Source organism: Aricia agestis, chromosome Z (assembly GCF_905147365.1).
Source record: "Aricia agestis chromosome Z, ilAriAges1.1, whole genome shotgun sequence".
Classification (NCBI taxonomy): domain Eukaryota; kingdom Metazoa; phylum Arthropoda; class Insecta; order Lepidoptera; family Lycaenidae; genus Aricia; species Aricia agestis.
The window spans coordinates 24,219,127-24,233,797 of NC_056428.1; the positions used below are offsets into that span (position 1 = coordinate 24,219,127).

Sequence of the window (14,671 nt, forward strand, 5' to 3'; positions counted from 1 at the left end):
ACAGACTGTCATGATCTGATCGCTGACGTCACACTTTACATTTTAATACGGCATACTGCGCGCGAGCTCCGAGGAATTGTCTCAATGTCGCAGAGGCAATGCGGGGTTTTCGATGGTCGCCCCACACTTTCTCGCTTAACCTCAACTTTAATAAAATTCCATATTAAACTATGCTAACACATTATACAATTTATGACCATCATATATATTCAGTCGAGGCTAGAATGCGAAATAATTATTTTAAAATTGTTATTGTCATGCTTTGCTGTGCGTCATGCAATGCGACATTACGTACATATTACTACTAAATATTTGAGTACCTATCAAATTTTTAAATACAAAACAATCTTCTATTGAAACTGATGATTTCATTCCCTTTTAAAACGAACGATTAACATTATTGTTATAAACAAAGGCTTTTGTAAGAAGATCGCGCATGCGCAAAATACCCCATGTTACCAATGACAACAAAAATATTCCATAACGTAACGTACGGTCTACTCCATCACTGAATACTAATCAATTGAATTTATAATGAAGAAAGGAAATTTCCACTATTATATAAGTTCTTTCCATTAACTTTTTTTGTCAATGCCCACCAGAATTGGCCCAGTATTTTCCCTCACAATAGACACAAACCATTTTCTCTAACAGAGCTAGCGATCAGATCGTGACATGCATTCAGAGTTATTTTACCTTCGATATCGCCGTTATGTCAACCACATACGGGCCGCTTTCCCTAGGCAAAATAACCGAAGTACGCGTAACATTAACAACATTCAAAGGGAAATGGCACTACCGCTTAGCTTGTCTCATGCTGCGAGGACTCCGCCATCAGCCAAAGGTAAGGCACACCTGCTCTCACTGTCGCCCACACCTCCCTCCCCTGATGCTTCTCTTCGCTTGTCAGGTGTGGCAAACCGTCGGTTCCTTGAAAATGCCTACACCTGACTTAGATTGTCGGTTAGACTCGGGTTGGTTAGAGTTCTTAGACAGGTCCTTAGTTGAATTATATTAAGTTAATGAAGTATTTTTAATTAGAGAAATTAATACTAGCAAAACTTTGAGTATATTTTATGGATTGTTAACTGAGTAAATTATTAGATTCAGTATTGAGTACATTTTCTTCTTTTACTCTATTTGAGAATAGAACAGAATTTTAAATTATTTACATACAATATGACATTTTGTAGAAAAATTACATTTACACTTATTCAATGTGAACTTTGTAATATAAACATTATAGGTAGAACAATATAGAAAATCCCAACATAGAATTAATAGGTACCAGACGTCATGGTCATTAAAATCATACATCATAGCATTTTGCTGGTAGTTAGATTAGCTCATCTAAAGTAATATTTAGCAAGTAAAGCTTAGTTTTGTAGTAAAAATATTAAAATAGTCTAGGTATCTAGAGTTAATACAAATGTAACATTATGACTTACACATAGTTCAGTAGTAGTCACAGTTTGTAATAAAGTAGATTAAGAATTACAATATATTTATATCAACAAAAAATCTAAAAACATAATCCTATAAAAAAAATCACTAAAAACCTTTAATACCAGGTTTGGATACAAAAAACAACCAAACAAGTAAGTATAATAACAAGCTTTCAAACAATCGAAAAGCCGTAGAGGCTCTACGCGCTACGTCACGGCTACGCGCTACGCCGTAAAGGTTCTACGCCGATCTACGCGTAGACGCGACGTAGCTTGACGTGTCTACGTCAAACAAAACTGGTGTTTTAAAATTTTCATTACGTTTATCATCAGACTATTGATTTTAAAATGTTATTATTTTACTATTTGAATGAAGAAGACCACAAAGGAATGAAGCTACATTCAGTAGCTTTGTTCTCAAATCATAATGTCAAACCAACGAATGTTTGACGTGTATCACGTATGAGAAAACTTTTTTTATACAAAGTCAACGTGCTAGATCTAGAAAACGCAGTTGGCGGTAAAGAAATCGTTACATACTAATGCTGTGATCTCGTGAGTTGTGGTGTAGCGGCCAAACACGCGTTTGCGCAGAAGCATATAAATACAGCCTTAATGTGGCATTATATAGCAGAATCGAGATACTGAAATAAGTAATCGAATAATATTGATTTACTAAACTTACAAAGTAAAATATTTTTAATAATGTTGCAACTAAATATAACTGTCGAAGGTGTATTGATTTTATCCATATTCAGAACTGTATTGGCGTATTTGATTTCTATAAATGTATCGTTGTACTTGGAGACCAAAACTGGCCTGACCTAGAAACAGAACCAGCTACGTCTGACCCAGTTAACTGATTTAAAGTAGGTCTAACTTACAGCTAGCTAAGAAGGTACAAAAAAGCTTTGAAGAACTGAACTTGAAACGAATGCAACTAAAAATGTTTTACTTCATAAAGTTAATATACCTAGCGGAATAGAGTAACAATCTCGAGCAGTCAAACGAAACCAAAATTGGTTTTCATCTGTGTGAAAAATATGTGTACGTATACACTTACACATGCATGATTGAACATGAATTCTACGAGATTAAATTGTCAACGTGCGGCACGTGCCGACTGAACGTCAAAAAAGAGTGCTGCTGTCATGTATCACACGTCTCTTTTTACCACAGAGTGTTACTGATAGTGACATCTCTCTTGCTTCGGCCTTTGTTTCTCTATTCCGCTAGGTATATTAACTTTATGGCTTTACTTACTTTTACTTAAGCCGTAAAGAAAGAAAACTTAATAAGACAAACATCAGAGATTCATACGTGATTTGGTTGGGTTACGTCAAGTCAATAATGGCTGCGTTTGGCATAACCCGATCAAATTACATAGGTCCGCCATCTGCATATAAATCAATCTCTGATAGTACAATATAATAATATTTGTAATTTAATGAATAAACACATCAATAATAAAATATTAAGATAAATTTAAACAATTAACACCTTAGATTAATTTACTATTATTTGAGTTTATTAAATAATTCAGAGACATTTACTTTAAAACACATTTCCTGCGAGTTCAAAAATAACCACGATAATATTATGACAAAACATACAACTTCAGTGTTTTCGCTCAAAATTGCTAACACGAATAAAAAGCAATTTCAAAATGTCTTAAATTAACGCATAAATATAATATTATTCATGTGTTAGTTATTATACTTCAATTTTTATTCAACATAATTTATTCAACTTTTAACTATCTTAAGGCCACACTGCAACCAAAAATAAGTCGATGCTCGGCGCAGCAATAATAGCTCGCAAATATAATAGTTTAACATAACTCTCTTGAACAGATGTCGCGCGCCGATCGCGTCACTGGACTGCATGGATGAATTCAGTGCCAATTCACAACAAATGCTGGACCAAGGTACTTTTCGTGTTCTAGTTCATTAACGGCCTTATCACATTAGCGGGACGGATACATTTCCGTTGTTGCGTTTCCGCCGCGTGTTCGCTGCGGTCAAACCGCGTATGATCTAGTGATCTAGCAAGTAGGCGTATAAATCTAGTGTGATAAAGCCGAAATGCTTTCTGTATAGCGTCGTAAACTGCAAAAAATCAAACGAGACGCAACATGGAACATTACAGTTTGACGTGTGAGACGGCACATTTTAACTTCTTAACTACGGTTTATAGCAGCTTAATAAAATCACTAAAATTGGCGACGACACAACAACTTACGGGCAAAAAAACACGTCCATTCGAGTTCTCTCTGTGTGCCTCAAGTCTCAATTCTATAAGTTTTAGGATTTTGCGTCTATTTGTGGCAGGGAAATTGTATTGAAACAATACACATTCAATGTTATAGGAATACTATCCTTTTCAGTTCTATCCATACCCGGCGAGTTGAATCTCTCGAAGAATATGTCAACGTACATGGGTAATCACGCGAATATGGCTTCGTCTGTTACCCCTGGACTGCGGTACAAGAACCTGGGCAAATCCGGCTTGAGGGTGCCCAACATTGGGCTGGGTTTGTGGACAACCCTCAACGAGTACTGTATTGAAGACATTATAGTCACTGCCCTGGAGAATGGGATCAATTTGTTTGATCTATCGGAGGCGCACTGTGGTAGGTTTAGTATATTTTACTTCGGCAGGACCTTAAGATGACCACACAAAGACCACATTTATATGAACCCTGAGCCAAACACCTATAAGCGGTCTTTTTCAGAAAGAAAAGATTAAGCTTATAATTAGAGATTATTTTGCTTGCAAAAATGTTAATCTCGTTATAAGTAATACAAATTGAAATTTACCACACTTAACTTTTAATTAGTGCTGCAAACAATATTATGTCGTAGGCTTTTTCTTACATTTGAAACTTTGTTTTTTCGTATCTAACTTTTTTATTATCTAACTTATTTCCAGCAAGAGGCGAACTGGATTTGGGTAAAATATTGAAAAAGAGAAACATTAAACGCACGAGTGTTATCATTACCACAAAAATATACTGGAGTACCAAGTTAGTAGCATCTTTCTGTCATCACCCATTGCACCAACTCATTGTTAAGTTTGACTTCAGATGTCCTAAAATTACAGAATGACAAATGAAGATATGAGTGGATGAAATTAATATCATAATGGATATTTAACGTTGTTCGTGGCGGCCGAAAAGGAAGATCTTCCGACCGAGCGAGATAGCATGCTCGGTCAGGCCGAAGCCCCCTGACGTCATTTCAGACGTTGTATATATCTTGCCATTCTTCGAAACTTCGATAGCGCGATGCAAGATTGTTAGGTAAATTGTGGGTACCACCACAGATATAACACAAGGGAAAATAGGTACTCATTTTTAGGGTGAAAACGGGACCCTATTCATGAGACTTCGATGTCTGTCTGTCCGTCTGTTTGTCTCCAGGCTGAATCTCAAGAACCGCTAGAGTTCTGAAATTTTTACAGATTGTGTATTTCCGTTGCCGCTAACAGCAAATACTAAAATTACAATAATATTAATATTTAAGGGGGGCTGCCATACAACAAACGTGATTTTTTTTGTCTTTTTTGCTCGTAATCAATAATTATTTTGTGTCTTTTTTGTATACTTTCTCTCTATAACGGTACGGAACCCTTCGTGATCGAGCCCGCACTTGGCCGATTTTTTCTCTTATAATTTAAACAAACCTTGTAACTTACCTATATCACCTGAGTAACAATCCGGCTACGCATAAAATCCACATTATTTTTGGAACGAATTTTGCTTATCGTGCGTTCGACTTAAATCTGAAGGCTAGACAGAACGATATTTGACCTTGACTTGACCTCGACACTTTTTCATTAGTTCCTGCATGTTAGGGGCAGAGGCCGTTGATAGTAAGGATTCCGGTGCGTCAACTAGATGGCGTTTTTTTTAATTAAACAGCGACGCGTTGTTAGTAGTATTCCTGGGCGTCAATAGAATCAGATGGTGATTTTTTAATTTTTTTTGAGTATAATATGTATACGGGTTTATTGAACATAAGAAATAACTTCGTTCCATTCGGGTGTCCCTTGATACCTTTTATTTTTTTATTTCAAAACATTTTTCCGTACCTACAGCAAAATTCCGGTCCAAATTATGCAAAAAAAGACCATATTCAAATTGTTACTTACCCTCTTCATCCAGTCATGTCTTCAAACAAATATTTATAAATATAACAAACAATATTTGTTCTTGTAACTGAGCTTCTTTATTTATTTATTGCTAGCAAAATTATTATTCTATTCGCCATTCCAAAATCCAGTTAGACAATTAGATTCAATATGCACTAAAGTCTTCTTAAACCTATTTAATAGAATTTAGTGAATAAAACCTATCTGATATTTGTATTAGCAGTATTCCTTCTAGTATGCATTAGATAAAACAAAAAAAATCACCAAAACCTATCTGGTTTTTGCAATGACTACACCGCATCTCATTAGCGCTTCTGGCTCTAAACAGCTGTGTCATAACATCAGCTTTAGTCTGCTTCTAGCTTACCTAGTGCCTAACAAGATCTTAATTTACTAGGTTTCCTCATGCTAACAGGTCGGACGAACGAGGCCTGTCTAGGAAGCATATAATAGAGAGCGTTAAGACATCCCTCCAGCGGCTGCAGGTGGAATATATTGACGTGGTATTGTTGCATAAGACAGACCCAGTGTGCCCTATGGAAGGTATGTTGGATTGGCTCGAAGATCGAAAACTCAAAGTTCGAAACTTCATTTGGTGCTCAGATCATATAACAAATTACATGACTGTCTAGCCTTCAGTTAAATCCAAAACAAGTTTGATTGGACAGAGTTTGATTGCATTTCAATGTCAAATTAACGGACAAATCTGGGCCAAGCGCCCAGGGGTCCGATTCTCAAGCGTCGAATGTCGTTTCGATCGCAGGCTATCTCACTTACGTCTCGCGCGGCGTGCGTGAAGACCGTCTGCGATCGTTACGACTCAAGAATCGGACCCTCCACCCCGGATTGCTAACTTTTTTATTTGATTGTATGACATAAAGTACACTGGCCGCACTCCTGATTGTCTCCTAATCCACATTTTCACGTTTTTGATAGAGTTGGTGCGAGCGATGAACTTCGTTATAAACCAGGGTTGGGTTATGTACTGGGGCACTGCGCGCTGGTCACCCTCTGAGGTAAGTAACCAATTTGCTAATGGCATATTGGCTGGCTAATATACCTATGTTGGTTGGTATAACGGTTATATAAACGGCAGAGTTGAAAAAGACAGCGGGAAACGTTTATGTACTATCAGAGAAGTTGATTCCTAGGCAGACGTAGTTTGGTCAAACCCAGCCGACAGAAATAACAATTACTCGTAACATAGAATTGACATTTATGTTAATGTAAAACGATTTTGGAAAACCTTTACTGATTGTTAGCTGATACTCATAGCACAGGGTTATCCTATTTTAAGTATCAGCAGAACATTAAATCTGTACAATGTACATACAGCCTGAACTTTCTGTATTATGTAAACATTATAAAGGAACATATGTAATTTGAGCAAATAAATATCTTTTTACTTTACTTTACTTTACATGACCGCGACGGGCATCACCACAACGGGGATCTCCGCGGCGGGTACATTACTACGAACTCGTCTCTACGGGCTCTGCGGTCGTTGCGAGAGCTACCTACCTGCCTGCGTCCTTCCTACATCCTACCCAAATCCTACCTGCCTGCGTCCTTCCTACATCCTACCCAAATTCTTCCTGCCTTCGTTCTGCCTTTCTGCGTTCCGTTGATATTGGTCAACTGCCTAGGAATCAATTTCCTCAATGGTACAATGTGATAACAGTCCGCACACTGGCTCTCAGACTATGCCTACAGTATATATTATTATATCTTACAGTAGAGTAAGTCAGTCGTGTACTGGAAATCAAACTCGCTTAACAGAGAGTTTTAAGCGCAACCGTCGTAACAGTGGATTCAATCACATCGAGTTATTTAACATCACTCTAATAATATTATGTTCATATGGTAATAGGTCTAGTACGAGGGCGATGCCAAAGGAGGCAGGGTAGCCCCCCTAGAAATCAAATGTAGCTAGCCTCAAAGCGACTTAAGTTATAAGGCCGAGCGAGCAATTGACTTTCTTCTCCATAATATTGCCCAATTCAATTGACATCCCCCTCTCAGTCATAAGCTGGTGACGCCCTTGGTCTAGTATAAAGATAATATACTATTGCCACAGCTATTATATTGTGCTATACATCTTAGTTGCGGAGTCGTGATAGCTCTTAAGGATGTTAAAGTACTTCAGCCAATGGAATGTGCGATCTAGCGCGCCGTTTCCGCTTGACATTGTAGGTATTTGCGGACTTACTCACATCCGGAACTACTACCCGTACATTGATCGCATAAGTACTGCGGACATTGGGTAAACGACCACATTGTGTACGAATGCGGGTCGCATTTTTCTTGTGATATTAATGCGCACATTATCATAGGGCGCGGCGAGACAAATTTTGCACACAAGTTTTAGGTATTTTAGGCAATCTGGGAACTATTGCAAAAAGTTCAATTTTCGCATTGCTAAGAATGTAGTATCGTGTCTTTTAAAGGTCTGGCCTCATTGCAACGTGACGAGGCAACATTTTTAAATGAACCACTTAAAGTCTGATACAATGTGCATCTTATGTAGGTAGTAAATAGAGTTCAGTTTCATTTTAAAAATTACATCGCATCGCCTTGTCACGTTGCAATATGCTCTGACCCTTACTCTTAATGAAACACGTCTTATAAAGTTATAACAAAGGTTTTATTCAGATAATGGACGCATACACAAACTGCAGACAGTTCAACTGTATAACTCCCATCGTGGAGCAGACGGAGTACCACATGTTTTGCCGCGAGAAGTCCGAACTTTACATGCCTGAGTTGTACCACAAAATTGGCGTTGGTAAGTTACTAGAAAGGCTTAGTTTTTAGTTTTTTTAAGTACTTTATCTATTTACTATTGCTTTTGGCTAACGTCAAAATATCGACCTACAAACCTTAAAGAAGCGTGTTCCCTCTTAAAAGGCAGCAACGCACCTGCAGATTTTCGTTGCGAGTGTCCATGGGCATGGGCAATGGGCAACGGTAGTTGCTTTCCATCAGGTGACCCGTTTGCTCGTTTGCCTCTTATTTTTTTTAATACCCAATTAACAATGCTATAAAAAGATCTACTCCTGGCATAAACTGGGCATAACCAGCTATGAAACATAAGCGTTTGTCTTTTGCAAGTAATGCTATTTACTTTTTGGACTATTTTCTGATTAATCTGGTTTGCTAGTCCTGATAACGTCCCAAAAGCATTTGTATGTTCCACTTTAAAAAGTATTTAAAAACTACTACGGACTAAAATTAGAAGAGCGTTTAATTTTGGCAGTGTATTGTAATTTGTATAGTATGAGTACACAGTTCAAAACTTATATCTACACAAAATCCTACTTAAAACATAAAGGTAAACCTATTACAAGAATGAAAGAACTATAACCTACATAACGCAAATGGACAAGGCCTTCTAGGTTACTTAAAGTATAAATAGCTTTTGCTTAGGCTTTATTTCTTGTAAGATGTATACAACTCAAGGGTGTGTATCAACTATCAAATCAATAGATTTTTCGTTTTTTTTTTTTATAGGAATGATGGCCTGGTCAGCGATTACAACAGGGAAAGGACTAGGTCGTGAAGAAATAACTGGACTTTTCGCAAAATCACGATTTAACAGGAAATACAGTACTTTCAGCTGGTGCGAGGAAGATCTAGCTTTTGCTGAAGTAAGTTACTAGACTCAGAAGAGTATTTTTTTTTATTCTTTCTCAGAATTGACACCTCTAGAAAGAGACCAAGTCAGTTTGCCAATAGTTTTACGAAGAAAAGTAAATTATTGTTCCATAATGTAATGTAATACCAAAGAAATTTATTCATAAACAGATGGCAGCCCTGGTAATTTGGTCGCGTTTTACTTTATCCTTAATTTTCAGATGCGCATATCCGGAAGTAAGGAGCAGGTGGATGGAGAGGAACCTCGGACGTATGGAGACAAGCTTCGAGACCTAGCCAATTTAGCCAGCACTATGAGTAAGAATTTAACTCCTTTTAACTGACTCAATAAGAACTAAAACATACACTTATCTTCTTCAATTTCAAGATTCAAAGAAGTTTTCAAAGTTGTAAAGGTACTTCTTCTTTTCTAGATTGTTCGATGAGTCAATTAGCCGTAGCCTGGTGCTTGAAGAACGAGTCTGTTAACTGCCTGCTTCTGGGTGCTTCAAGTGTTGAACAGTTCAAAGAAAACATACACGCGTTACAGGTAATATTACTTTCTATTCTTTGTTTATTTTTACTTTGCTTATCTTATTTTGTAAATACTTCTTCAAGGGTTAGACCCTAAACAGTTTGGTTCCTAATTATGCCTCTTTGTTCTTGCTTAGTGTCTAAACACACTAGGCATAAAATAGGTGACCGAAGTTCGGCATGATTACACTTGCAATGCGCTACGCATACAATATAACGCAACGTTATTTCGGCATAGTGTGTCATTAGCAATATAAACTACGTTGCAGGCGTAATCATGCCGAACTTCGGCCGCGTTTTTCGGTCTACTATATTTAGACACTAAGGCCAGAGTAGACAGAAGTAGTTATGTATATTGTGCTAAGGCTAAGAACTCACGGCGCGGTTTTTTTCCCGCACCCGCCGCGGTTGTGGGCCCGCAGCCTTCGTAGAATCCAGTATCGAAAAGATCGAAAGCAAAACTCACGGCGCGTTTTTCGCCCACAGCGGCCGCGGTTTTTTGCGGCTCCCGCTGCACCGGCGGGCGGCGGTCGCCCGCAGCCTCAGCGGTTTGTGCCCGCGCGCTTTGCGATAGTTTAGCGGGCGATCGCAGTAGCCGTAGTAGAGAGCAAACTGACAGCGCGGTTTTTTCCCGCACTCGTCGTGGCCTCGGGCACAAATCAGCGGTCTCGTGAGTTCTGAAATAAAACCGCTCATTCTCTCTCAACCGCGCCCGCCGCAACCGCGGCGGGCGCGGGAAAAAACCGCCCCGTGAGTTCGCTCCCTTATACTTTAAATCATTTGAAATATTTCGTCTACAAAAATTGACATCCCTGGACAATAGTTAACCAATCAGCATCACTATATCAACTTCTGTCACCGATTTAAATACTTTTTTCTTCAACAGATAGTACCACAGTTGACAACAAACGTGATGGTGGAGATTGAAAGGTTATTGTCGAACAAGCCGCAGCGGCCGCCCATGGTGTCAACCCTCGCCATGCGGAACCAGCAGAACAGCAACACCGTACGAGTGGATATGGCGTAAGTGATGATGATAATGATGATATTGATCGTGATAATGATGATGATTTTGATAGTGATGATGATGACGATGATGGTAATGATGATGGTGATGATGATGATAATGATGGTGATGATTGATGAATGATGGTATTGCTGAAAGCTACTATATCCGCATAGACTTTACCTATAGAGTGCTATGTCTCCTTACTTTAGTAGTCAACGCTCAAGATTATTTTTAATAATGTATAAAATTCTCGCGTCGTATAATATTATTAGCTAGAAGTATAATATTGGACCTATATGAAAGAAATTAAAAATAATAATAACAATTCAGACTTCTCCAAAAAATCAACAGTCAATGCTAACCAACACTTATATTCTAGGGGCGCAACTACCTCTGGCACTGGGTCCCCCAAGCCCGAGGGTGATGAGGCCGAGGCGTCCCCCGTTAAGGACATAGCGAGGGCCTTCTGTGAGATTCAGTGACCGTGGTGGCGCGGAAGCAGTGACACTGCTTCCAAATCTAGTAAATCAAAGGTAAGTCACTGTTGTTTTTCTTACTTATCAAAAATAAATAAAGTCTTGACATCTTACTTCGCTATTGGAATTAAGATTGCATTTTGATTAAGTAACAGGATTTTTCTATTTTTAGGGTTTCGTACCCAAAGGGGAAAAACGGGACCCTACTACCTAAGACTTCGCTGTCTGTCCGTTTGTCTGTCTCAACTGTGTCTCAAGAATCGCTATAGCTATAAGTACAATTACAAACCCTACGTGTGCTAGCACGACTCGCGCTTGGCCGATTTTTATGAACATATCAAATCCAAAATTGGATAAACGTAACACAAACCTGGTAAAAGCTGAATGATAAGTTTTTAACAAGTTACTTCTGTTTCAGGAATCAATTAAGGACAGCAAACCTAAATTCTTTTTAAATAATGCCGGTGAAGTCATTAAACGTATTGGTAAGTACTTACTTTTAATTTTTTACAAGCAAAATTGTTTGGAAGTAAGCATAAAACTTATTAGACAGTTTAGAAACCAAATTTTGCTATTAAATGTTGAACATTTAATGATTAAACTTTTGTTACTTCTAAGTTTATCAAAGACACCATAATCGGTGCGTAACTAAAATAAACTGTTGCTACCTGCTACACAATATTTCAAACGCTTCAATCCAAATGATATGAAACTCAAACCATGGAAACCCAACTCCGGACTGGAACCATTACCTCATTATTCTATTTTAGAACACGATGGAGTGTCCACTGATGTCGTGATATCAGTGTCATCAATAAAGGGCAAACAGCCCGCTTCCGGCGGTAGTAAAGTGAAGAAATCCAAATCGGAAACGTCGCGGCCTCGGTCCTCGTCGCTACAGAGGTCGTCCTCGGGACAGCTGTCCATTTCGAGGGACAGGCGCAAATCGCGATATGATCTGCCTTCGCCGGCTGATTTGTAAAGTATGGAGGAAGATTGTGATGATCAGGCCCAGCCAAGACGTTTTCTTCATCGCTTTTTCATAGAATCGCCGAGCAAAATGTGTGGATTTGAGATTACACGAGTTGACTTCATATTACAGAACGCTTAAGTCAATTCGATACATTTTTATCATCGTTTCTATGAGGAAGCGATAAAGAAACAGTGGCTAGTTTAGTATCGATTTGTGATGGTCAATTTCGGACAGATGATGATTGATCAGAATCAAGCGAGTTTTGTCAGGAGGTAACAAATGAATCGTTGGTGATTTTGTACAAATATTTACCGAGTTTTTGTCAGACCGAAATTTGCTATCGTTAACGAATTATTCGAAGGACATTAATGATACGTTTCGTTCTTTATCGCGACTTTTTGTGGGACCGAAATTCGTTAACTTCAACGATTTACCTTGTATCGAATCTGTGTCCGACAAAAACTCGGAACATGTTTTGGTGCATGATTAGTTGTCTCTTTGTTTTGCTAACTTGTAACTCAGGGATAAATTATAAGTTCTTATTGTATATGTATGCGTATAGTATGGATATTGTATATGTAAATAAAGGCTGTGTTAGATACGTTGCGTGTCCTATTACTCCGGCCAATTGAAAATGTTAAGTCAGAAAATTATTATAAGGAACTTAAGCAAAGAGTGCCGAATAGAGTAGAAATTAGATAGCGCCTGTCATACTTAATGCCCGCTCTATTCTGAGGCATCTCTTTTCACGGGAAGAGAACTTTTCTCGGGAGTAAAATGGGCTTATTGGAATGTAAATTTATACTAATAGGACGATTAAATGTTTAGAATTGTATACATTTTAATCGATATATTTACATTATAATAATATAGAATATAATATCATGTTATAGGAAATTATATAAAATAGAATAATATATTATTTTTTATATTAATTGAGCTTATTAAGAGTTTGTTTTGGATTCGTGCACTGCATTCGGGGCCGTGCTTGTAATGTTTGGGTCACATTAGCGGTATGTTAGTGTGGTGCCAGCATTATGAACAGGGTGTTTTATTTGTTATCGGTAGGTCTACTGGTGGTTTCTAGTCACTGTCGTTATTGTGCATTTGAGTGTCTTAATGTAAAGAGAATTAGTGCCGTATTCACGCTTTGTACGAGAATAGTTAAGAATAAAGTTAGGTTCAAATACACTACAAATATAAATTTAATTTTGTCCTAAAACAGCATTAACATAGCTGTATATAAATATGTAGATATAAGTGCAACGCTAAATGAAATTTTCTCCCCTCCTGCTAGAACGAAAGAGAAATCTAAAAGAAATTATGCAAGTAAGAATCTTTGCAATCCAAATGACTCTCGTTTTCCTGAACTAAAGGTAGGGAAAGTTAGAGATTCTTTATATAATATTATGAAGTTTACTTTCTGTTTAAATATGCTATGAACTATAATTCCAGATTAGAATCTAAACAAGCATTGTAAAAATTTACATATTTAAATAACAATATTATGTTTACTTACCTATGACTATTGCGTGCGTGATAAAGACAATGTTTCATCTGTATAAGAAAGTGTTCTTGATTGTATAATCGCAGACACCGCGGTTACCACTTTTAGATTTTAGCACATGCGGTACAAGAGTGGTACCACAGACATACATCATGATAGATACCGCATGTGTATGTACCTACTTCGCGTGCCATAATATCGCGCCCCCAAACGACGATCAATGCTCAATCAGAATCGGACGTCAATCGGAATTTTAAAAATGCCTAAATGCCTAAAAGTGCCGTATTGAGCTATAGAAATTCAAATAGAAACGTTGGCCTAGATAATGGGCACTTTTCTTATCATCGGTACGACACAGTAGCTATAAAAAAGTGGCACGCTGATTTTCATACAAATAGAGCGACATGCGGTATCTATCTTGATCTATGTCTGTAAGTGGTACAATGTCTGCGAATATTATCTATGATAAATCGTCGAAAGTGGAATTTGCTGTGATTGATATAGTTGTATGTTTACTATATTATATGTAGTAGACTTATTATATGTAGAGTAGAGATTGGTTCAGTGTAAGCGGGTTCAGTGCAATAAGATTGAGAGCCCCCCTTTCAATCTCATTTGATAATACGATCGAAAGGCGGTCGCGTTCAATATTAACCCTAGACAGTAGATGGTCTATAATATTCCACAATACGTGATATTGCGCAATAAAATTGATCGTCTAGGGGCCCGCTCAGTAAGACCGTACTAGACGAAACGATGCGACACTTCACTTTCCTTAGAACTGACGCTTAATTACAATTAATATCTAAGGTTTCACAAACGTCACTTCTATGGGACGTGAAGTCTCGCGTCGTGTCGTGTCGCGAGTTGCAGCCTAGCGTTTAGAATAAAATGGTATAATAACGATCGACTATCCCGAGTCTATCTTTAGGATAAAGTTAG

The 14,671-nt window shown here is 37.9% G+C and overlaps 1 protein-coding gene across 5 annotated transcripts in view; it reads left to right on the forward strand.

The window, feature by feature from the left end:
• LOC121739443 (voltage-gated potassium channel subunit beta-2) overlaps positions 1-12,578 on the forward strand; it is a 32,238-nt gene extending 19,660 nt beyond the window's left edge. For 2 of the 5 annotated variants that reach the window (XM_042131924.1, XM_042131926.1), the window contains 13 exons: positions 3,299-3,372; positions 3,832-4,077; positions 4,377-4,470; positions 6,013-6,140; positions 6,534-6,613; positions 8,250-8,382; positions 9,108-9,244; positions 9,452-9,548; positions 9,665-9,780; positions 10,651-10,787; positions 11,153-11,306; positions 11,668-11,734; positions 12,020-12,578. In XM_042131924.1, the coding sequence (XP_041987858.1) occupies positions 3,299-3,372; positions 3,832-4,077; positions 4,377-4,470; positions 6,013-6,140; positions 6,534-6,613; positions 8,250-8,382; positions 9,108-9,244; positions 9,452-9,548; positions 9,665-9,780; positions 10,651-10,787; positions 11,153-11,255 (1,345 nt within the window). In that variant the 3' untranslated portion in view covers positions 11,256-11,306; positions 11,668-11,734; positions 12,020-12,578. Of the gene's footprint in view, positions 1-473; positions 845-3,298; positions 3,373-3,831; positions 4,078-4,376; positions 4,471-5,994; positions 6,141-6,533; positions 6,614-8,249; positions 8,383-9,107; positions 9,245-9,451; positions 9,549-9,664; positions 9,781-10,650; positions 10,788-11,152; positions 11,307-11,667; positions 11,735-12,019 lie in introns of those variants that run through there. The other 3 variants (XM_042131928.1, XM_042131925.1, XM_042131927.1) reach the window with 2 other exon arrangements.
• Positions 12,579-14,671: the final 2,093 nt, after the last annotated feature.